This window comes from Heteronotia binoei, chromosome 5, assembly GCF_032191835.1.
Source record: "Heteronotia binoei isolate CCM8104 ecotype False Entrance Well chromosome 5, APGP_CSIRO_Hbin_v1, whole genome shotgun sequence".
Lineage (NCBI taxonomy): Eukaryota > Metazoa > Chordata > Lepidosauria > Squamata > Gekkonidae > Heteronotia > Heteronotia binoei.
The window spans coordinates 82,583,157-82,608,103 of NC_083227.1; the positions used below are offsets into that span (position 1 = coordinate 82,583,157).

General features: G+C 42.7%; 1 protein-coding gene across 1 annotated transcript in view; it reads left to right on the forward strand.

Moving 5' to 3' along the window:
- EEFSEC (eukaryotic elongation factor, selenocysteine-tRNA specific) overlaps window positions 1-20,009 on the forward strand; it is a 267,221-nt gene extending 247,212 nt beyond the window's left edge. Inside the window, exon 7 of the mRNA XM_060239699.1 lies at window positions 19,063-20,009. Within this exon, the coding sequence (XP_060095682.1) occupies window positions 19,063-19,247 (185 nt within the window). The 3' untranslated portion in view covers window positions 19,248-20,009. The remainder of the gene's footprint in view (window positions 1-19,062) is intronic.
- Window positions 20,010-24,947: the final 4,938 nt, after the last annotated feature.

Consider the following 24,947-nt stretch of genomic DNA (forward strand, 5'->3'; position numbering starts at 1 on the left):
AATAATACAATAACTCTGTTGAAAGGGCTGGCCGGAGCATATTTTAGCACCCTAGGTGAGCTCATCATTCCCGCCCCTCCCCCCCAGCACAGTAAGAAGCTACCTACATCATGGCATGAAGCTACTGCCTGCCCTCCTCACCATCTTCTGCTCTGCAGTAACCCTCCATGGCAGAGAGGCAGCAAGCAGAGGTAATGTGAAGTACTGCCCTTTTCCCTCCTCTAACTTCCCCGAGGGGTGGCATGGCAGCATTGCCCTTCTCGCCCCACCCTAAGGGCAATGTAGCAGCACCCACCCCCTCTTCTCATCCCCCCACCACCACCAGGGCAGGATAGGACAAGAAGCTGTCACCCATCCTCCTCCTCTTCTAGCATGATGGCAAGGAAAGGAAGTAAAGGGCTGGTTGGGCCCACCCTGCCGTGAAGGAAGGGAGGAAAACAGTAGAAACACCCCATACCTGTCCACTGGGGCGGAGGGAGTACCTCCCAAAGTGCTGATTCTTGGGGTAGATCCAGTCATTGCAGGTGGAGGTGGGTGTGGGTGGGCAGGGGGAAGAGAGGTGGTTGTTGCCCCTCCATGTCTCTAACTCCCTAAGTGATTGCCTGGAGCTGCCTACTGGATGGAATACCTAATCTGTTGAACATGGAGATACCAGCCTGAAGTCTGGTCCATCCATTCAAACACATATCTACATTTCCAGTTTAAATAACATCAGAATGAAAGTTAGTCGGCTACTTTCAGTCCAACGTTCCCTGTTTCAAGGATGAAATGAAGCTCAGTCCTAGCATTCATTTTTAAGCAGGGCAAGAATATTATAAAAGATAACTCAGGGGGGATACTGTTGCTGAATGCCAGCACACAGGAATGAAAGTTGATGTGTTTGTTTAAGACAGCATCTTGCATTTCAAATAATAATAATAATAATAATAATAATAATAATAATAATAAGAAGAAGAAGAAGAAGAAGAAGAAGAAGAAGAAGAAGAAGAAGAAATTGGATTTATATCCCGCCCTCCACTCCGAAGAGTCCCAGAGCGGCTCACAATCTCCTTTACCTTCCTCCCCCACAACAGACACCCTGTGAGGTGGGTGGGGCTGGAGAGGGCTCTCACAGCAACTGCCCTTTCAAGGACAACCTCTGCCAGAGCTATGGCTGACCCAAGGCCATTCCAGCAGGTGCAAGTGGAGGAGTGGGGAATCAAACCCGGTTCTCCCAGATAAGAGTCTGCACACTTAACCACTACACCAAACTGGCTGCAGCTGTTTTACAAAGGATTACAATTAAGCGAGATCTCTCAGGCACTGGCTTGTACCTAACAGAACATTCTTAAGGATGAAAAGATTTCTGTCCACAAATCACAGCTTTCTCACTTCCCTCTCTGCAGCCCTTGGGGCTCCCCCCCCACCTCCCCAAATTCCTTCAAAACTTCATTTTGGGCCATGAGGGAAGGAGGCAGCTGAAAAAGTTATACTGTTGTGGTGGAAATTCTTCCATCTGTAAAAATACTCTGGTAGTTCCAAGCCACTGTTCTGTGTTATGTTTACATAAGTGTCCTCATGTTAGGAACTGAATTTTCATAAGCCAAAGAAAGAAAAAATAAGCCAGCATGGGCTTTCCCTGGACAGCGACTGTAACCAGGTGATAAATGTATTGCTTTTATCATGACGTGGGAGACAATAGTAATCATTTAGTAAAATCTCAAGCAAGTGACCATCCACATTCATCATTGTCTTACCACCATATCACAGTGTATTGCCTTAATGGACTATTGAATATACATGACCCCAGATCAGTTCTGGGATAATCCCATATTAATTTCAGCCCCATGGAAGTATTTTAACTAAATATACTAGCACATTCACAGTGTCTGCTGGCATTGAGAAACGTGGGCCTGAATTGGAATTTTAAAAATATTAATGCCTTAGAATTTGGATTAATGTGAATAAAAGTGTCTAGTCACACAGGTTTTAATTTATATATTGAATTTTAAGGCTGGGAATGACAAGAACAGCTCCCGTTTTTATCTGGTCTCAATCTTAACAAGAAAGGGGGAGGAGGTGTTGTCCTGGGCATAAGGGAAAGACTCAGCCTGAATCCAGATTCTGAACTGAGAGAGAACTTTTTTTTTACAGAGTAAATTCAGAAGCTCTTCAGAAAAGTATTGTTTAATAGAAAGATGCTTGGTTCATTTCCTGATAGAAAGGAGGATTCCTGTGCTAGCAGTTTAAGTAATAACAAGAGTGGCTTCTTAAAGACTTTATTACTGCATACGTTTTTGTATGCCAGAGCCCTCTTCATCAGAGTACTGATGGGGGTACCCAAGGTGGTTTTAATTTGGAGGCCAGGAAATGTGATGTATGGATTGAGCCAATATCTGAACTTTTCTGTAGCATACAACATTCATTGTGAACACTCATTCCTTGCTTCAGCATGTTTTCAATATCTAAATGAACTGTGTATGCAGTTTGAGAAAAGTGGGGTGATGCTTGTCCAGAAGTTAACAGGTGATCCCTCCAGAACTTGAAACACCAGCTAAAATTTGTTATCATTGTTGAACGCCTAAAATAGTGCTGAATTACTTCTGGTGTTTTGAATTAGGGCACCGCTCTCCATACTGCGAGAGTTTTCAGTTGTTTGTCTAGCTTCCCCTTCCCCAGTTGAGTTTAGGATAGACCTTCCCATTTAAAGCTGTAATGCCTTTTTGCCTTTGGAATTTTAAGAAGTTCTGTGGCAGCTTGCTCACAAACACTATACTTCTTGGTGGCTGCTGTGAGCTTGTGTGTTAAGGTCATAAGGGTTCATTTTAAGGAAATCCTGTATCGATGAAAAATGGCTGTGAATAATCCATCATGAATGAGGGTTCTGTTTTACACTTGTCCTTCCATTTTGGTGTGTTCAGTTTTTTCTTGTCTTTGGTAGAGGACAAGGGGCATGAAAGTCCCATCTTTTTGTTTAAAAGCAGTGCATTTTTCTCCATAATTATTACTTCCAGTACCAAAATTGTTTTATTAATGTATTTTATGCTCTTCAGTCAGCTTCCTGTCACATATGAATGCTGATGGGAAGCAAGAAGCTTCTGTTGGCAGAGTTCTTCCAGTGCAAGTGAACTAAAGAAGTTAATTGGGCATCCTGATTACAATAGTGAAGGGACGGCAACAGCACTCTTCATGAACCTCTAACAAGTAACGTGGCTCTGAATTCCAGAAAAGGGTCTGATAATGCGTGTGCAGATACTGGCAGCTAATCAAGAATAGGCTTTAGAGTTTCCTGATACCGGGGAATATGTCTAAAGGAGAAAGAATCAGTGACAGCTAGCCCTAATCCAAAGTGATGTAAGTAGTTAGTGTAAAAAGAACTCTTTTTTGCAGCAGACTGCCATAATGTGATATGGAAGTCCTAAGTCTTAACTTTATTGACTGCAGAGCCCAGGCATATATTAAGATAAATTTATTTCTCTTCCTATTTATTCACTGTATTTATTTTATTTATTTATACTATCTATAGTCCACCATTCTCAGGGACCCAAGCTGAGCAGAGCCGCAGCTGAGCCAGCAGGGAGATGTCTCCCTGCAGGATTAGCTGTTTTGCTCACTCTGCTGGGCTGCCTGGCTTCAACTGGACAGCCTAGCAGAAGCTACAAAACAGCTGATCCTGCAGGGAGAGGTCTACTCATTGGCTCAGCTGGGGCTTGGAGGGAAGGCAGCTTGAACTGCCTCCCCTCCCTGGATTGGCTTCCATTGCCGCAGGGCACCTGTGGAAGCTGATTGAGGGAGGAGAGGCAGTTCAAGCTGCCTCCCCAGATGCCTGCAGCTGCGTGGTGTCTGGGGAAGCCAAGGGTAGGCATACACTGTCCCCAAATCTCCCATGAAGGATCAGGGACGGTTCTTTGGAGGTACGTTTTCACTAACCAGTGGTTCGCAAAACACAAACTGCAACTCGTGCTTTGGTTCATGGCCATTCCTAAACTTAACCCAAGTTTTTATTATGCTATATTATTTTATTTTAATAATTATCATTTCAATAAGAAATCTCCTTCCAAAGTTTTTTTGTTGTAGTTTGAATAAGCCAACTCCTCAGGGGTATTGCAGCAAATGATTGCTCAAGTACAGCTTTGGTTCTGTATTGTTAACCAAGTTCAGCCAATTCAGTCTTCCTGTGTGGTAGTACAAAATACTAAATATAGCTAATCCACTTTTAGTTTATGCTAATTAAGGATGCTTTGGAATATTTTCCTAAAGAAAAGGTTGGATGATGTTGAGACTTAGCGTGATCTTACCTTAGGATAAGAGAGGAATTTTATTGGATGGCCTTGATGTCTATGATTCACTGGCGAACTAGCAGTCCACTTTGAGCTTCTGATTTCTGTCATATAAATTGAAGTTACACATAGAAGATGATTAAAAGATGACATTTACACCAGTCCTCTGTGGGCTTGTCTCAACCATCCCTCTTCCTACCAGTCCTAGGTTACATCATTCTGGTCTTAGCACATTGGCTGTGTACTTTCTCTCATTGCTCTATAGACGTCTACAGTTCAGTAGTGAAGGAGTGCTGCTTTTGAGATATTTGTAGTGTACCAACCTTAATAATGTTTATGAAATTCTCCAGCTTATGCATTTTCTTGGGATCATTCAGCATACAAGGGGCTCTTGAAATGGGTAGTTCAGGATCAGTGAGCAGAACTGTCATCGCATTAAATACTGGCACTTCTCATGCTCTGATACTTAATATGGCCAGTGCACAGACTACTCATTGTGGGTTTGGAGCTCAGCTGTATATATTTCTTCTCTCTCTGGTTCTTTTGGAAAGCTCAGCTCATACATATATTATGACACCACAATATTCTGATTAGTTAGTGGCTTGGCTATTATCCCTTTCTTAACCTAGGCAGGCATAGAGAAGGTATTGGATTGTCTTACTTCTCTTCTCCAGTATGTAGAATTCATCCTTTTACGATTTTTCCATTAACTCAGCATTTTTAAATTTTTGGCTCTCTTTCTAAAAACAGAAAAGGAAGACTAAAGAGCCTTCCCTTTAAAAAATGCTTGGCAGCTGTAAAGGGCTAAGTTGGAAAAAGAGGACTGGAGGATAAGACTTCAGAAGCAGCAAAGTCCATCTAAACAAAAAATGTTGTTGTGCCCCAGAAAGTCATAGAGAAGCTAGCATGACTGAAAACAGCAAGAGAGCTATAAATCATCTAAAAACCTAAGATGATGCTGGAATAACAAATGTTAATGTTAGAACCGATGTTGTTATTTATTTGGGTGTAGATTCTGCCTCCTCCATATGCTTGAAGTGGTTTACAAATTACAGGGCAAATACAGTATCACAAACACTAAAAGGAATCAACCCCACTAAAAATAAAACAGATCAGCAAACTTTTATAAAAATCCCAGTTGCTCAACAGTAAATAGCCACCAAACAAATTGTATTTCACCCTCTGCAAAAAACAGCAACTTAAAACCCCATGCTGTAAAAGGCCACCAATGAGAGTTCTCTGAACCTTTTTTGGCTGGGTGTTCCACAACATTGAGCTGTAATGGAAAAAGAACATACTCTTGTTGAAGAGGTCTGCCGCACCTGCTGGATAGACAGCAGCAGAAGGGAGGACCTATGTGCAGGTCCCTGTAGGGACAGGCAGTCTCTGAGGTCAATGTGAGTCCCAAGTTTTGAAAGTCTGTAAAACTAAGAACCAGCATATTAAATTGAACCTGGAAGCAAATAGGAAGCCAGTGCAGCTGTTTCAAAACTAGTGTTTTATGTATATAGCAACTAATAATATTAAGGAGTACACCAGCTAATATTCTTTTATATTTAATGCATAGGAGGTGTTATGGCTGGACCCCTCTTCCCTCAAAGGACTAGTCTGGTACCCTGGAAAAAGTGACGGCATCTCACAGGGTCTCTCCTGTAGACTGTCACCTGGTCTACATATAGGATCAAAATAGGTTCTACAATCACATGGAATCAGTGTCATCAAATATTAGCAAGAAGCTTGTCTGAGAAAATTGATCTTGAAGGTGCAAAGGCCTGGTTTTAGCAGTTCTCTTCCCTCTTTTAAATCCATCCATGCCAAAGATTAATTTATAGAAAAGGCAGTACAACTAACTAGTGTGCCTTCTAAGATGAGTTAGTGTGAGCTAGCTCACACACTTTTTAGCTTAGCTCAGGAAAAATGGCCCCAGACCAAACTGATTTATGCAGGAGCTCACAACTTTAATGCCAGTAGCTCATGAAGAATTTTTTGCTCATAAGGCTCCACCGTGTAGAGGGATTATTGCAGCTAACCCATTTCCCCACCTTGCCTGACTTTCTTGTACCTGGTTTTATCCTATGTGAGTCTATAGTCAAAACTATTTTAATCCCATCACACTCCTTCGTAATAGTTTTCTTGTCTTGTCTATTAGAGGTCACCCAACACAATAGACATTTTTGCATGAACTTTACATTGTATTCGCAAACCATGGGAAAGCTATGCAGCTTCTTTGGTTCAAATACATTGTTTCATTCACACCATCATAACACTGTTCTACGAACAATCATGTCATAGCATCCATATGCACTCTGGTTCTTCTTGGGCTTTCTTGTGACACTGTTTGCGTGTGCGTGCGTATGTGCATTATCTGGACATTACTAAATTACACTCGCAACATGAAATTGGGTACAACTTCTTCTTTGAGTAGAACGCTGGTTTGTTCTGCTCACCTTTCTCCTCAAATCTCTGTTCTGGAATAGGTAATTCGCTGGTTTGTTCTGCTCACCTTTCTCCTCAAATCTCTGTTCTGGAATAGGTAATTCTCCAGTGGTCCCTGGTAGTGGGATGGTCCGAAACTGTTGGGAGTAGGCTCCTCCTCCGGAAACAGGGTCGTTGATCGTTTGATCCGGCCTGGGGGAGGGGCTGCTCTGTTGGAAACTCTCCAGTCCAAACGGCCCTGGTACGAGACAGGACGTGTTCGTCGTGCGTCGGAGCAGAACGAGGTTCCTTGCAAAAAAGTCTCTGCCACCTGGTTCTTCAGCCACAATGGCGGCGGGCAGAGCATTTTACCGCCAGCGTTGGGTTCTACCCAGCAAAGGTGGCACAACTGGGGACTGCTGCGGAGAGTGAGGTCGCCCCTCCTAAGCCTGTTGAGGTGAGGGGGGAGAGTGGCAAGTCCAACTTTGCGGTCCCACACAGCGCCGGCGGGTGTAGTGCAGATGACTGAGGTCCAGCGCGGCTGAGAGCACTTGGTGGTTCACTCAGACAGTGTGTCTACTCGAGAGGAGGTGGTAAGCTGTCTGAGGGAGAGCGGGAAAGCTCGTTGTAATGCGCGGACTGTTTTTTTTTGCTTGGGATGGGCTCCGCTGGGATGATGGAAGCCCACCAGGTAGCTTACAGCAGTTTCCCAGGACCCCTCCTGAACGGGGGTGGGGAAAAGCTTATGCTGTAGCAGGCCTCTCCAACTCAGGCGCGGTTAGCGTGGCCTGCGGGGGGGGGGGCGGTTCTTTACTAAGCAGAAGGGGTTGCCACTTTAGGAAGTTAGCCTGGTAACGGAGGCTTCTCCCTCTCACCTTTCACTTTTGTTTCAGCCTTCTCCTGTAGCTGAGATGGCTGACGGACGGGGACAGATTAGTGAGACAGGCTCAATCAGTGATTTTTCCATCCCAAAGTACTCAGGATCCACTTCCAAAAAAGATCAAGAGGATTCTGAACCGGATTTAACTGGAGAGGATGCCAAGCTTAACTTACTCACTTGGTTAAAAAGAGAATTGAGCAAGGAGTTTGCCCCTGCCCGAGGCTCTACTGTGCCTTCTCACCCCCAGAAAAGGAAGAGGCAAGCAGTTCTAGATATTACCACAGTTCCTACAGACGCAAAGAAAGCAAAATTGTGTATGAGCTTGCCCTCTCCCTGTGATAGTTCTCAGGAGGAAGAGGAGCCTGACTCTTCATCAGATTCCTCTGCAAAGGAGGAAGGGGAACTCTCTGAGGAGGAGGATGCTACTCCTTCAGTGCAATCTAGGATTTTTCCAGTGGAATATTATTCTAAACTGCTCCCTAAAGTCCTCAGGGAACTGGACTTTACTGCCACACCCAGAGAGAAGGCAGAATTGGACCCTGACCTGCCCGCAGGCTCAGGGAAGATGATGCCCAAAGTGGGAGTTTCTCAGACCGGGGTGCCCTTGCCTGCCCCCTTTTTTAGTCTTATTAAGGCGGAGTGGGAACACCCAACTAAGCCGAAATCTAACCCACATCTGTTTTCCAAACTGTATGGGTTGAGTCCAGAGGCTACTAAACGGCTGAAATTGCCTGTAGTGGATGATCCTTTATTATCCACATCCGTGCTTCCCATGGATGCAGATGGGCTACCCAAGGATGCCTGCGATAGACGGATGGAACAGGCATTACGAAAGGTCTTTGAAGCCTTGGCTTGGTCCATCTGGGCGTCTTCAGCGGGGTCGCTATTTGCATGCGCAGTATATACCTGGGCATCCAACTTGGCCTCAGCAGATAGTGATGTGCCAAAGGAATTCAAGGATGAGCTTAAGAAAATAGCCTTGGGCACAGCATTTATTGCAGATGCGACCCTAGACGCAGTGCAGTTGTCCACAAGGGCAGTGGCTTGTAGTGTGGCAGCGCGCGGGAACGTCTGGCTCAGGACTTGGGATGCGGATGCAGCTGTACAGGCTAGACTGGCAGCCGTACCATTCAAAGGTGTTAGCCTCTTTGGGGACGAACTGGAATGCTTCCTGATTGAGGGGAAGGACAAGAAGAAAGTCTTGCCTTCAAAGAGGAAGGATTTTAAGCCTAAAAAATCCTTCCAGCCCTCCAAAAAATTCTCCCGGCCTTCGGGTTTTAAGCCTTTCTGAGGGAAGTGGCAGTCTCGCAGTCGGGATGCTAAATCCTTTTCTAGCCGAAGCGTCAAGGGAAACAAAAGTGACTCCAAAAAGGGAGGGTCACAATGACTATGCCAGAAGTCCAGAGCTGCTTCCTATCGAGGGGAGGCTACAGTTTTTTGCAGACCGATGGAGGGTGTCGGTTGCAGATCAGTGGGTGATAGACACGGTATCCAAGGGCTACCAGTGGTGGCTGGAACCATCCCATTTTCAGTAAGGAGTGTCAATGAAGGAGCCACAGAGGAAAGTGGTAACTACAGACTCCAGCCTCTCTGGCTGGGGAGCGCATTCTCAAAGGATGATGATTCAAGGTCAGTGGACCCTGACGGAGTCCCGTCAGAGCATCAACCTGCTGGAGCTGAGGGCGATTCAGCTGGGGTTGTTATGTTTTCAGACGACGCTGCAGGGGAGTCACGTGTTAGTGAAGATAGACAACATGACAGCCAAAGCTTATGTCAACCGGCAAGACGGGACCAGAATCAGGAAACTGTGCAGTGAGGCCAACAGCTTACTGGATTGGGCAGAGAAGTATCTGTTATCCATAAAGGCGATTCATGTAGCTGGGAAGGACAACGGGCTGGCAGATTGGCTCAGCAGACAGAGGCTGGATCAGATGGAATGGTCGCTGGACAAGGCGGTGTTCCAGTCTCTTCAGTGCAGATATGGCAGAGTGACTGGATTTATTTGCAACTGCGGACAATCATGAAGTGCGATGGTTTTTCGCCAAACAGAAGGACGATCAGGCGGAGGGCATAGACGCTCTAAACTGCGACTGGCCGGACGGTCTTCTGTACGCCTTCTCTCCACTGCAGCTGATTCCCCAGTTGGTTCACAAGATTCGTCAGCAAGCAGTGGAGCTTGTCCTGGTTGCTCCCTTCTGGCCGAGACGGGGGTGGTTTCAAGACCTCATGTGGCTGTCGACAGAGAAGCCTTGGCGTCTCCCAGCATCCGAGACATTGCTGAGACAAGGGACAGTTTGCCATCCTCAGCTGGACATGTTACAGTTAACTGCGTGGAGGTTGAGCGGTCGCAGTTAGTTAAGTTGGGGTTTGACAAATCTGTGATTGACACTATGTTGGCATCCAGAAAATGTTCTATCACTCGGGTGTATAATAACACTTGGCGTGTCTTTTCCAGCTGGTGCGTGGAAAGGGGTTGGGATCCCTTAAAGTTACCAGTTCGGAAGCTGCTGCTATTCTTGCAAAAGGGCCTGGACAAGGGGTTGGCTACTAATACCCTTCGTTGGCAGGTGACAGCTTTTTCTGCTGTTCATGGAGCTAAAAAAGGGGGTTCCTTGTCATTGCCTCCACATGTTAAGCGGTTTTTGAGGGGGGTGTCCCTGTTGAATCCCCCTACTGCACATAGGTTTCCTACATGCAAGTTAAATGTGGTGCTGAAGGTGTTATGTCATGCAGCTTTTGAACCCATGGCTATGTAGCCTGAAGGATCTTACCCTTAAAACGCTGTTTTTAGTTGGGATTACCTCTGCTCACAGGGTATCTGAGTTGCAGGCTCTGTCCGTGGATAAAGATCTTTGTACCTTTCATGAGGACAGGGTAGTGTTGAGACCTGATCCAACATTTATGCATAAAGTGAATTCAGTTTTTCACCAGTCTCAGGACTTGGTATTACCCTCATTCTGTCCCAATCCCAAACATAAGAAGGAAAAAGAGTGGCATCCGTTAGATGTTAAGCGTGCCTTGAGTTTTTATATAGACAGATCCAAGGACTTTAGGAGGTCAGAGTCCTTGTTTGTTTCCTTTCATTCGCCTTCTTTGGGGAAACCAGTTACTTCTTCGACCCTGAGCAGGTGGTTGGGACAATGTATTTCTGCAGCATACATGGTGTCAGGGTTAGAGCCTCCAGGAGGAATTACGGCTCATTCCTTACGAGGAGCGGCCACATCTGCAGTGTACAAGTCCTTCTCGTCCCTGGAAGGCATTTGTAGGGCAGCCACCTGGAGTTCGTCTCATTCGTTCACCAGGCATTATAAGGTGGATAGGTGGGCATCTGCTGAAGCGGCCTTTGGCCACAGGGTGCTACAACAGGTTATACATTAAATGTAGTGGTTTTCGCCTGGGGTATATATTGCTTTTGTATGTCCCAACAGTTTCGGACCGTCCCACTACCAGGGACCACCAGAGAATGGAAGATTGGAAGCTTTTACTGTGAAGCTTCCTTCTCGGTGGTCCTGGAGTGGGACGGTCCAGTGTTGTACCTTGCTCCAGGCTGGTAGCTGTGGGAGCTTGGTTGTGGAGGTACTGGGGCACTGGTAGTGGAAATTGCTTATTGGTTGCAGTTTGTTCTGCTGTTGCAGTTGTTAAAATGGTGTTGCATCATTATGGTCTCTGAGTGTTTTGTTACTGTGATGCAGAGTTTGTTTTATAGAATTCTACTGATAAGGGAGCATGGCTTTTCTATGGACTGGAGAGTTTCCAACAGAGTGGCCCCTCCCCCAGGCCGGATCAAATGATCAATGACCCTGTTTCCGGAGGAGGAGCCTACTCCCAACAGTTTCAGACCGTCCCACTCCAGGACCACTGAGAAGGAAGCTTCACGGTAAGAGCTTCCAATCTTCCGATATAGTCCTGTGTAAAATAAGTTCCCTTCTTTTCTCTATAAAGCTACTTTCTTTATTTTCTGAATTTGTATGAGTGTTTATAGAATGCATTTTCAATTCATACGTTTGATTTTATTTCTTTTAATTTTCTTTAATAAAAACAATTTCAATAGACCTGGTTCATTTGAGAGTTCTACTGAGGAAGAAATCCCCATAGGTGGAAATCCTGCTTATTGCCCTCTCTTGCATAGCCTAGGGATCTCCTAGCTAATTTCCCCAACAAACTCAGGAGACCCTCACAACCATTAGGATAACAGAGAGGGTATTGTTTAGAGGAGGGGATTTCTTCACCCATCCCTCCCTTCCTCATTCCAAGCCTGTGCAGTTTGTTACTATCCAGCTGAAGACAGCCTATGAGGCATGTATTATAGCTTACTAGGGGCCTGATAACTTTTTGTATTGAAAAATAGAGGGGTTGTCACCAGGCATCTGGTTGGCTACAATATATAGTTTTTAAGCCGCTTGGCCTTGGGGGTGACAAGCTCTGCCGACTTGTTTCAAACTCTGTTTGTGTCATGAGCCCTGAGGAGCCCTGAAAGGGTTAACAGACCAGGAAGAACGGCCTTCCAGTGCCGAAGCCGACAGCTGGCCCATCAATCACTCTCCCCATATTCCAGGCACCAGCACCGGCTGTTGACAATCAGTCTCCTCCAAGCTCTCCCCCTCCCATCTCAAGAATGTGGAGCCGGCTTCGGAAAACACTCTCAGAACTCAGGCATGAGGTGCACCAATGCTTCCAATCTCTTAGCCCTGAGTTCTAGGAGAAGTACGGCCACCCAGGGAGCAGGCTGATTGAGGCTCCCATATAACTCGCACCCGGAACTTGGCAACCTCGTGGAAGCAACAAGTCAATTCCCTGGCTTGCATCCACGCTCCTTCCTGATTCCAGTTCCTGACTAGTTTGAATTCCTTGGCACCCTGACCCTTTGGCTTTGGACACTGACTTCTGCTTCTGGTTTGCAATTTTGCTGTGGTGACTCAGCTCCTGCTTGACTTCCTGAACTTTGTCCTCAGAACGGTTTTGGACTCCTGCCTGCCTAATCCGACCTAACAGTTTGCTACCTTTGCATACAATATTTGTCATCACCTGAAAATGAGTAAAATGTGGCCTTGGCTCATCTATGTATTTCTTCCATCCCTATTACTGATTCCGGGAAACCCAAGTTCAATTTTTCTGTTCTAGCATTTTCTACCTGTTCCATCAATATGTAACAGGAACATGGGATATATAATATGAATACATGAAACTGCCTTATATTGAGTCAGACCATTTATCCATGCAACCCGTTACTGTCTGCTCCAATTAACAGAAGCCGCATGCATGCACATATAACAATGTCCCTCATAGATTGATAATGTGGATAATTTGGGGGAGAAAAGTATCCCATTCATTGAAGCATCCAGGGATGCTTAAGGGATCAGTTACTACAGCCCTTGGGTTTTTCTGGCTAGCTCTGGTTAAGGAGGTACAAAAAGTCAGGCAATAGATGGTAGAAATATTATTGAAAGCAACTTCTGCCATTTCTTGAAGTTTTGTCCCCTGAAGAAATAGAAGTCTGGGGGGGTTTTTTGTTGTGTGTAATTTGAATTCCAAATAGCTCTGATTGCATATGTTTATACTCAGTTGCGTACACAAGCCAGAGATGAAAATTTGCATTGCAATTATAAAAAGATGGACTACAATTTATCTTAAGAAAGGAATTAAATAAGCAAGACTAGACTTTAGTTAGGAAAAGGATGCACAACTTCTGCCAAGGAAGTTGAAATTTTTCCATTTGACGCTTTAGAATTAATGTTTCCTGCTGAGGCCAAACTGGAAGAGATGTGTTGAGGAGGGCCTCCTGACATGACTTGCAGACATACATGATGCTGCGGAACTAACATTCCCAAGTGTGGCATGGACCAATTCAGCTTGAGAGCATGCGGGGGAGTAGGGACTTCAGCCTTTCTTCCTGTGCCATTTTTCCAAGCTGAAACAGCTGGGGAGAGCCCTGTTTGCCCCACTGTGGAACATACCCTGACGCCTTGTGGCCATTTCAGATGAAACAGTGCTTACTCACGAATGATGCAGGTTAAGGACTGTGGATGGTGTACTTCTCTCCGGGTATAGGTTAGTATGATGTAAAAATAACCTTTGCTAGGAAGGCTCCACAGATCTTCTGTATTTGATGGCAAACACCGATGTTGGGTGGGAAAGAATATGTTCCCTTCTATCAGCTGTGCCTAAGAGGCCTGTCCATTAATAATATTAATTTATGTAGGTATTTATGTAGGTAGGTAGGCAGTGTGGCCCAATCATCTGTTAGAAATTTGAGGCTACATTCTTCTACCTTAAAAAAAACACAGAGACTTTTCAATTTAATCCATTAGCGAGTTGGCAAAATAAAGAAATTGTCCAACAGAGAAAAGAGAGAGAAATCTATTAACATTTGCAAGCAGTAGAGGCAGCACTTAATTAATGGAACAGATTTCTCTGTATGTATTCAAGCTTACATAGTCATTGTTCAAAAGAGATTAGACCCTTAATATAAGTAAGTTAAACTAGACTTCCATCTAAAAATATCCGTCATTTTAGCTATTAAAGGGCTGATGTCTTCTTTGGTGAAAGATATATTTTCCTTCATTTCCTTGGTCTTGTAAAATGTAAAGTATGCATTGTGTGTAATGTGAGAAATCCACCAAGGTAGATGAAACCTAGATTGTGCCTCCCCGTCTGTCTGCTTGTGCTTTCCTCTTTTGTGCTGCTTGGTGTCACAGAGCCTCTTCAGCCCATAGACCTCCTGGCACCAGTGTGAAAAAAACCCACTACATGCCATTTGTCGGGGGACGATGCCAGCAGCCACCTAATCTGTTTGCAGAATATAGGCCCTGGGATCTGATTAAGTAATTTAGATACCTTGCAGTAATACCTGAGCTGCTTTTGGCTGGCAGCCTGTGATTTCAGTTGCAGAAGCGACCATATTTCTTCCAGCTCCCCTGCTATAAAATGCCTTGGAGATAATTCCCTCCTAGAATAGGTGTGGAAACTTGCAGATGAAGTATACTCCTCTCCCCCACCTTTCCTTCAGAATACAGAGTGGAGCAAATTGGAGCAAATTTCTCCTTTTGGAAATGCACTTTATAATACTTTTTTTTTTGTAGTTTCTAGTTTCTGTTGTGTTACCTTTGACATATACAAAGTTGACTTTATGTTCCTATCTCTTCTCTATTTCACAGCTTAGATCAACTGTACACATTTCATGGCAGATACTATTACTGTGTGAATACTAGTTAGAGTAAACTATGTTGGTGTGTAGTATATGGGTTAAACTGCCTGTATATACATGTCTAGGAACTCTGGCCCAGTCCCAGATGCATTCACACTGTTGCATAATGATGCATGTATACAGGTATCTGGCATGCATCCTTTACATGGAAGCATTAGCATGCACACAGTAATAGGGCTTGTTGCATAATGCTGGAGCTACCCACAAAATGTGAGCACAGAGGTGTTTTATGGCACAATAAGGTTGCCAGGTCCAACTCAGGAAATAGCTGGGGACTTTGGGGGTGGAGCTGGGAAACTTTCCCATTCCAAATAAATAAAAATACAGCAGTGCAGTTCCTCTGAATAGTCTTCATTTTCTTATCCTCTTTTTTGTTCCCCAGCAGCTGGACTTCCACTAAATAAAAGTGAACACACACTCAAAAAGCAGCCAAAATAAACAGTTTGCATGTCCACACTTTTGTGATCTCCCTGGGGCAATGGTACAGATAGCTTTCCACTGGAGTTACTTAATGTTACTGTCCACTTTATTTCAACTAACTTAAGGAGAGTGGGGTCTAGGGGATGGAGTTTTCCTCTATTCCATAATCAGGTTCTGGTTAATTCTTTATTATCCCTTTTACTATATAAACAGCTTCTGAAAGGAATGCAAAACGAACAGAGGGACTGGGCTCTCTGTCTTCTTTTCTCACACAACGTGGCTTGGCCTGCTTGCCATACCCCATGAGTTTCAGCCTTGCTGAACTTTTAAGGCACACACACATACCCCTTCCAAAACACAAGCAGCTGCAAGCTTCTAAACCTTCCTGATAGCTAGGGCTGCCAATCTCAAGTTGGGGGCAGGGGATCCTCCAGTTTGGAGGCTCTCCCCCCGCTTCAGGGTCATCAGAAAGCTGGAGGGGGGCAAATGCCTGCTGGGCACTCCCTATGGAGACTAATTCCCATAGGGTATAATGGAAAATTGATTCATGGGTATCTGGGGCTCTAGGGGGCTGTTTTTTGAGGTAAAGGTACCAAAATTTCAGCATAGCATCTGGTGCCTCTCCTCAAAACACCCCCCAAATTTCAGAAAGATTGGACCAGGGGGTCCAATTCTGTGAGCCCCCAAAGAAGGTGCCCCTATCCTTCATTATTCCAAATGGAGGGAAGGCATTTAAAAGGCACGCAGTCCCTTTAAATGTGATGGCCAGAACTCCCTTCGGAGTTCATTTGTGCTCATCACACTCTTGCTCCCAGCTCCACCCCCCCAAAGTCCCCAGATATTTGAGTCGGACGTGGCAGCCCTACTGAGATCTAAAAGCACATTGTGACTGTTGGGGTGGGCTTCCAGCTGCCGGCCAGCTGGCTGGCGGTGGGGAGGAACCTGCAAAACTGGGGGATCCCCCACCCAGACCTGGGAACTGACAAGCCTATGGTACAATTCCAGTGAGCCTCTCCTGTGTGTGTATTTCCATGAATGAGAACTGTGCAAGAACCCTTGGTCTCAGGCCTTTTATTTATAAGGAAACAACCAGGAGGTGCTGATTACTCTAATAACAAATAAGCTCACTAATGGATACAGAAATTTTTTAAAAATTGATTTTTTAAAAAATGTAGCCCCCTCTACTTGAACAGTTATTTAAATTATTAGGGAACATATTCGTAGTCTTCAAACTAAAAGACGTATAGAACTTTCTAGGATTTTTAGCCACTGAGTCTTGAAAAGGGGATTTGGTCATGGAACAGGGTTATTTTGTAATATATTTTAGGCTCATGTGATAATTGTCTCCCCCTCAGCTTTGTTTTATCAAAGCAGCACTTCTCTTCACTTCTGGTTAGGACACAGTACAGTGCAGGGCTTAACTATATTGTGAAAGTAAAACATAAGTTACAATCCTGTAGCCTGTTCATTTGCTACTTACTTGCTGGTATTTTCAGAGTACACAGAAAAATTACAGAGACTTAGAGTTTAGGAGTGCTTTCTAGTCATGCTCCATAACAAGTGGGCCTGCATATTATCATTTATTTGCAAACATATATTTTAGCCATCACCCATGTACATATACACAAAAAGCAACTTAGAGATGCCTGTTAATGTAATGTATGAAGAGGTTCAAACACAGCATATTTTGGAGAAGAGTTTGAAATATTCTAATTTGCAAAAGATGTTAAAAAGACATACTTTGTCATATACATTTATTGGATGATTTTAGACATATTTATGTTACATTGTGAAAAGGTGTTGCAGATTGTACAGCTAGCCATAGCTCTCTGATGAGTATGCCTATTGAATTCATGTGTTCATTGCATTCATGTTTTATTTCTTTAGGTTCAAAAAACCTAAGAGTTATATCCTCAAAAATGTTCTGTTAAAAGTGCCTCTTAAGCTTCTCAGGTCATGTAATCTCTGACGTAGTTTAGTGCCTGGAATGAAACATTTTTATAATTAAAGGAGAAAAAACATAACAAACATTGGCCCTTGTTTCAGTGACTTCTTCTTTTCTTTAGGCTAATACAATATGTGCCATCTACCACATGGTGGATATATTTGTCTGACAAGGCTATTAAAAAAAAAAAGTATTTCCGGTGCTGAATTGCCACAGTCAGCTGTGAATGACCATTTAGTTTGTCTGCAGTGGAACAGATCACCTGCACTTGTAGACGTCCTGTCTCCAGTAAATCATAAGCATCTCAATCTTTTTGTCGGGTCACGATATGAGAATCTGTCTCTGAATTTCAGTATGAGGGGAGAGAAGCTGATTAAGTGTTTGAGATAAGGTTATGTGACACCACAGGTTAGAAATACCTGAGCTGAAATTGGCTCATTGCCCAAGAACTACGTTTTCAAAATATTCAGCTAGGTGGCACTGAATATGCTGTTACAGAGGTCTCTGTCATCCACTAGAAGAAATAAAAGGCCTTGAGTGCAGGCCCTGGACCAGACTTATTCTCTTCTATTCTGCTGCTTTGAACTGCCCTTATAGGTCTTAAAAGTCACCATTATGACAACTTAAAATTACAGAGTCTCCATTCAGGGACTTCAGCACAGTTCGCAAACACAAGGGCAGGCTTTTAATTCCAGATTTAATATCCTAGAATAACAATCTACCCTCTTAGTCCTGCATGAATAATCTTTAATAGGGATTTAAAATCACAGCTTCATATGCAGACGTTAATTGGAAGAAAGGAAAATATAAATAATTGTGTCATTCTGTTTATGTATACTAAAATAGTTTAAATGGTTTTTAAATTGGAATTGGTTTTTGACACCCAGATTTGAGTCCAGTAGACCTTAGAGTAGACAGTATAAAGGCCCACAAGGTTTTCAGAGTATGAGCTTTTGAGAGTCAATCCTCCCTTCACCTGATACAAATAGGAATGGAATTCCCTGAGTCCTTATATCCCAGACTGAAGATGGGAGAGGAGTTGCAAAGAAAGGAGTCAGAATGCAGATGTACAACACAGAAATTTGATTGGAGGAGGAGAGAAATGCTTAGATTTTGTACAGTAAAACACAGCTTCTATGTGTCTCAAATACACAGGCTTTCAAACACACCCAAACTATGATAAACCAGTGACCCACATCTCAGAGCAAATTGCCTGAGAGCCAATACAGACGTGGCAATTTATGATGTGCTGGTGACCATTCGACAAGGCAGTTGCATACATTCTTCCAAATGAGAAGAACTTTATACGTCAACATGTGTTCAATACTTGGAAAGTTATTTTGGGGCATTAGGAGATGTGAGTTGAGGATTGTGGACTGCTGTCTTATAAAAAGCAGATGAGGCAGTATCCTGTATCTGGATTTTACCATGAATCACATGATGGAAAACTCTGAGACCAAAAAATGTGAAAACCTAGAAAAATAGCATGTTAAGAAGCTGAAACCAGAATCTTTCTACGTTCCCTATATATCAAATTTTTAAAAAAATTATTCAGTGTTTTGCCACAGGAGTCCTCACTTGTGGTAGAATGAAGTCGTATAGCCCAGACCCAGGTTGGTTACCCATATGCTGGTTGTGCAGACCAGACCTCTGAATGCTCATAAAGGGATTCAGGAGAAAAACTGAGCATGTAATGTGTCTCTGTGTGTAATGTAGGCAACTTGTTTTCAGGAGGTTGTCTTGTTTATTCACTTATTCAGTGAATAAAGTGTTGGAGGTGTTGGAATTGCCAATTTTCCTGGGATTTCTGGACTGCTGTTCTCACTTTAGAATTTTGTGGGAATGAGCTCACATTCAAACCACTTTGAGTTTGACACTAATAATTTTGAAATGTTTGCCCAGAGGTTTTTCCTTTTTAATATGTCTTTATTCTTTTCAGATGGGGTGAGGCCAGAAACAAAGGCAATTCTGACTGCCACGTCCAAGAAGAAGCCCAAGGCAGGGAAGGGAGATCCAGCAAAAGAGGATGAAAGCAACAAGGTTGACTCAGCCCAGCCTGTTCATATCACTCTTCTCTTCAAAAGATACATCTTTGATGCACAGAAGAAAATGATTCAGTCCTGAGAAACATCAGAAGTGTCCTTTTAAAGGCAGAAGACCAAAATGACTTCCATCAGAATGAAGTAGTTATTTCCTTCAATTTTGGAAGGTTTTAATTTTGGTCATGGAAAAGGCAATGCCCATGAACCAAAGACTGAAGCCCCGATACTGCTGCTGTCCTCAGTGGTCTGTAGATTATATTTCTGATTTTGCTATTCCAATCCACCTTGCCTTTAACTTGAAGCCATCTGTTGAAATTGTTTAGTTGCTTTCATAGCTAACACAACTGCTTTTCACATAGATCATATTTTCTTGAATTTTTTCATCATTCATGATAGTCAGAAAATTGATTTAATGTGAAATTTCACTTGATGGGAAGGCAAAATATAACAATGATGTATGCTGAAAGTAAATTTTTTATGTTTAATTATCCAGATGTATTGTTTGTATGGCAGGGATTATCTTGTAAATGAGGATACACTGTGAATACCGTTTATAACTGGCTTCAGTATCAGAACATCTTTAGGAATGTATGTACTTTCATGGTATATATTGTTAACTTTTCTTCTTTCAGGGGTTTAGAACTGCTTTTGTATAATATGTTTAAGTAAACTTTTGAAATCTGTTTTCCTCTAAGAAAGTAGGTAAAATAAGCAACTCTGAGCTACTGTTAAGTAAACCTGCTGAAGATGAATGCCGCTAAGTATCTCTGAATCCATCTTCATTGTTATTACCAAGGTGTCATATTGTGAAAACTAAACCAAATAAAGGTATAAATATAGTGAATGCGGCTTATATTCTGCCACTTGGTTCTAAATAATTCTTCTTTGTGGGAGAATTAACTCATCTTCAACAAAACCAAAATGAGAAGGGTGGAGCTAAGGCTAGAACTGATAGCACAAGCAAATAGGATGTTTCTACCCCATTAAGTATAGGGAGCAGTAGTTATGTCAGTTTTTATTTGTGCTTTCTTACTTGTCTGCATTATTTTTGCCTATCAATGTAAAAAATGGAAGCCAGTTTTCCTGTGACACTTACATACTTATTTTACTCAACATGTTGGTTATAACAATAGTAATGCAAACCAAAAATAAAAATATGCAGGTATGAATTGGGAATGTCATGTCAGTACACTATCAGTATAGTAAGCATACAAAAATCAAACTAATTTCTTAGGCCATTTTTGTTCAGAGCTCATTTTGTTTTAAACCATGTACGTCATCTTTTCCCAGCTGAGATGCGATAAGATCATCGTGGGTGGTGTTTGTCACGCTTGTTATGTTGTCATTTTTAGGAATAATAGTAAGTGCTTCTTGGTATGGAAGAAGCCAGTTGGGTTAGACACCATTTATTTGGGGGGGTTCTTCCTGTGAAACATAGAATAGCTATTGAAGTATAGCAACAAATTTATCAGCACCCCTTATGGCAAAAATGGTATAATTGTTTACACAAGAGAGCTAGTTTGATGTAGTGGTTAAGTGTGCGGACTTTTATCTGGGAGAAACAGTTATGATTTCCCACTCCTCAACTTGCAGCTGCTGGAATGACCTTGGGTCAGCCATAGCTCACGCAGAGGTTGTCCTTGAAAAGGCAGCTTCTGTGAGAGCTCTCTCAGCCCCACCCACCTCACAGGGTGTCTGTTGTGGGGGAAGAAGATAAAGATTGTAAGCCGCTCAGAGACTCTGATTCAGAGAGAATGGCAGGGTATAAATCTACGGTCTTGTTCTTTGATATTGGGAATGTTTGCCAGGTTATTTCTAATCACCCCCAACTTATGATTGTAAGCACTCTAAACATTTACTTATGAGGAAATGCATTTACATTACCCAGTCTAGATTCAGGTGGATAGCGGTGTTGGTCTGAAGAAGCAGAACAAAGTTTGAGTCCAGTGGCACCTTTAAGACCAACAAAATTGGTCTTAAAAATTTGGTCTTAAAAATTGGTCTTAAAACATGAAAGCTTATACCTTGAATAAAATATTGTTGGTCATAAAGGTTCCACTACCCAATTCTAGTCATATTTTATTACTAATTTTATTTTCCAAAGTTGTTTTTATTCTCTTTCCTCAGTCACAGTTTCTGAGAAATTTAACTGTGGTTCCATCTTTGGTTTCAGAATCTTTCCAACTTCAAAATGAAATCATGTGATTTTCAAAAAAATGCATTTTGGAAGTAATGGGGAGGGGGATAGTAGGCACAAGGGCATTTCCTGCTAAGTATCCTTGCATCCTTATGGATTTTGTGCCTAACCTAGTTTGGGCAGTGTTTCTGTAAATCAAAATGGAGAAAAGTGCTGTGTGGATTGGTCTCAAACAGTTACTGCTGAGTAAGTAAGTCCCAGCCAAAGATTTAGCACGTCCTTGAGGATTATGGGTTATGCTTTCAACATAATCCATGAGGAGTTGGGTGGATTCAGTTATTACTTAGTATGTCTTGTGCTACCAGTTCCACTGAAGAAAATGTCCCCCCTGTTGGGGGGGGGGGATTGCACTCTTTTTTCCAGGGTCCTTCATAGTAATGTTTAATTTATATTGCCAAGCACGGGCCTCTCTTTGGTCACACCAGTGGAAGGTGTATGTATCATCTGAAGCTTCTGCAGTCAAGGTTCTGTTTATGTTCTTTTGAACATTAGAAAAGTACTTCTTATATTACACTTTCCCCCCATGTGTCAGAACAGCTCTTCACATCTCTGTCATCTCCCAACAACCTTCTAAGGTAGGCCAGTAGTGTTATGACTTTTCATATTACAGAGGAATAGCTGACATGATTATGCCCTGCCTAAAACCACTGAACTCATCCATGACCTGAATTTGAACCAGCTGGTAAGTGTGATTAATGCAGCACACCAGGTCTCAGTACAATGCAATTGCAGTATTAATTCCCTCCTCCTTCCCTGCTTGTATTTACACACATCCCCTCCAAATGATGATAAGGTTTAAAAAACACAAACTCTTCTCTCAGGTCAGTTGCATGGTGCCGAACAGGCAAGGTTGTGTAAGGCAAGGTGACACAGGCAAGGCTAGTATCACCAGTGCAACAAAAACATTTATGCCCATCATATATTGGACTGGAGTAGAGGGATAAATTGTCAAAGTGAAAAACAAAACAAGGCCAAGTTTTCAGCCAGCTAAGGGAAAAAGGAAACCAAAATTAGGTACAGAATTTAAAGTGTTAACCAATCTCCACAAGATGACAAAGTCTGTGGCAACAGCAGAATAATGAATGTCCTGCTACCTCAAACAATATAGCCACTAGCTAGTCTTGATGACAGTGTAAACTTCACTGATATGAGCATTTCATTGCACATCTTCACACATCTGCATTTGGCTCAATTTAGATTCATGACTGGGAGATTTACAGGCATCAGCTCGTTGGTTGATAAAGAATACTATACAATAGGACTATGCTGCCCAGACCAATCTTTTCAGGTTGGGCTGGACAGCATATACCAGCTATAGCAGCCTGTGAGCATGTGTAATGGAGTCAGGGACACTAGCCATCAACTCCAATTGGCCCTTGGGAGCAATTTTACCAACTTTTGTTTAGGTCTAAGTTCAAGGAATCCCAGGAGTACTATACCTAGTTTCCCATACCTCTATTTTAGAGATGTATGGTGCTCATATCCTTAGTAATGGAATTATCACATTGGATCTTATTTCCATGAACCTTCCCCTCATTGTGGCAGAAGTTGCCTTTGGGGCCAATGAACTTGCCAAAAGGTCATGTGGTTCTGGTGTGATAGAGGTCAGGTGTGATACAGGCATGGTACAGGTCATAAATTCACTGAGTTTACATCTCTGAAAATCACGCAATTGGTTAGAGCCTTTGTGTTGCAATGTCTTTGTTTTAACATCCCTTTTTACTCTTGAGCACATATCTGAACATGATCATTTGTAGATATGCTCTCTCTCATCTTCAGGTGGAGTGGTTGAGTCTGCTGCCTCCATTACTGAGAGACCTGCTCACAAAGGTGCCAGTGGGCTCTGAAGCCTTAAGGGCAGGAGGTATTGTAGCCCCACAAACAGTTATATTAAGCCACCCCCACCCACTCCATTTTCATGTGTAATTAGTCTGTGCTTTATAAATGGCCCATTCTCCTTTACATCTTAAATGTATTTGTGTTTTTCTGCACGATAGGGGATTATCTGCTACACTGGGTCACTTATTTGATTTAGCAAATCCTAGTAAATTGCTGATAATACCAATTATTTTAAGGTTGTTGGGATAGCCACAGAAAAGTTTTCACTGTCATGATCAAAGAAGCCCTATCTTCCCATACCTCTTACATGTGCTAGTTTCAGCATTTAGCTTTCTCTGGAGAGATAGCTATCAGATTCCACTTTTCTTAACTGCTACCCTGACAGCATTGGGCGGTGGGGTGGGGCTACAAACCATCAATAATGATATCTCCTGACAGTGACCAAACTGGGATTTGTATCATGGTAAGGTTTTTCAAGTCAGATGTTGGCTGGCTGGTTGTGGACATTTCTATCTTCTCTGGAGCAAGTTCAGTGGCCCTTACAGGACCAGAAAATACATAATTAAATGAGAGGTGGGGGCCATGCTCTCTTACTTCAGCATTCTGATTCTAAGCTTCTGACATAGCATACATTTTGGTTGGGATTGACCAAAGAAGGACTTCCACGCTGTTATGACCTTTGTGGTGGTTAGGTGTCAATCAGCAGCAGGGCATTATGGGAGTGCTCAAATGGTGATCAAGGGTTACAGTAGTTATTTAAGGCCATTTCTTACTGAGTGGCCCTCTAAAAATGAATACTGTTATTTTGAGTGCATAAGTTGAGTTCCTCATTTGTAATGAGCAATGTAATTGTGTTGGAGCAGGCTCACATTATTGTATATTCACTTCACCTACCATTAAGAGCTCGGCATTAATAAAGGACAGAAAGCTAAGAACTACTATTCCCCCCTCCCCTTCTAGTTAATTCTGCAAGGGAAACAGAAGTGCACCCAGAAACTTTGATATTAATGTACTATTACCACTGATCTCTGGCTACTGTCCTGAGGCTGTTGGATACACATTCAGAAAACGAGTAAAATGGTGGAACCAAATGATTACAGGAAAATCAAAGCTTTTAAAGACATTTGTAGGATGAACAGATGTTCAAATGTTCTTTTATTTGGGCTCCAGACAGACGCAGCCGAGATTTTGCTTTCATCCTCATAATCGGTGCATTATGGTGTAATTTGTAAAAATGGCATTAAAAATATTAACAGGGTCATATTGTGATCTACTGACTCTGTATCATTAAGCCGTGAAGCTCGAGAATGGCATCAGGGAAAAGGAGTTAAATGTAGTACTGCTAGCATATGTTGCAGGAGACAATGCCCCATAATTATTGCAAAAGTGAAAGGTTTTGAAGAGCGGTTGAGAAAAGCCAGAAATTCCAGATTCATGCTGATGCACAAGACTTGATGCTTTCTGGTTTAAATGGGAAGGGAGGATATATAAAATTGTTTTCAGGAGAATACAGCTTTTCAACAGATTCTCCCCTCTGCTAGAATTTTTCAGCATTGCAGAAACTGATCCCAGTATGCTCAAATAATGCCTCAGATTTAAGTTCCTTTTTTCTGTTTGCATCATGCATTGAAAACGGCTTATCACACTGTATTTTCTCAGTGGTACTGAAAGCAAATTCTGGTCCTGACTTATTGTATTTGTCACAATTCAATTAAGTGCACAATTATAATTATGAGGCCACAATGA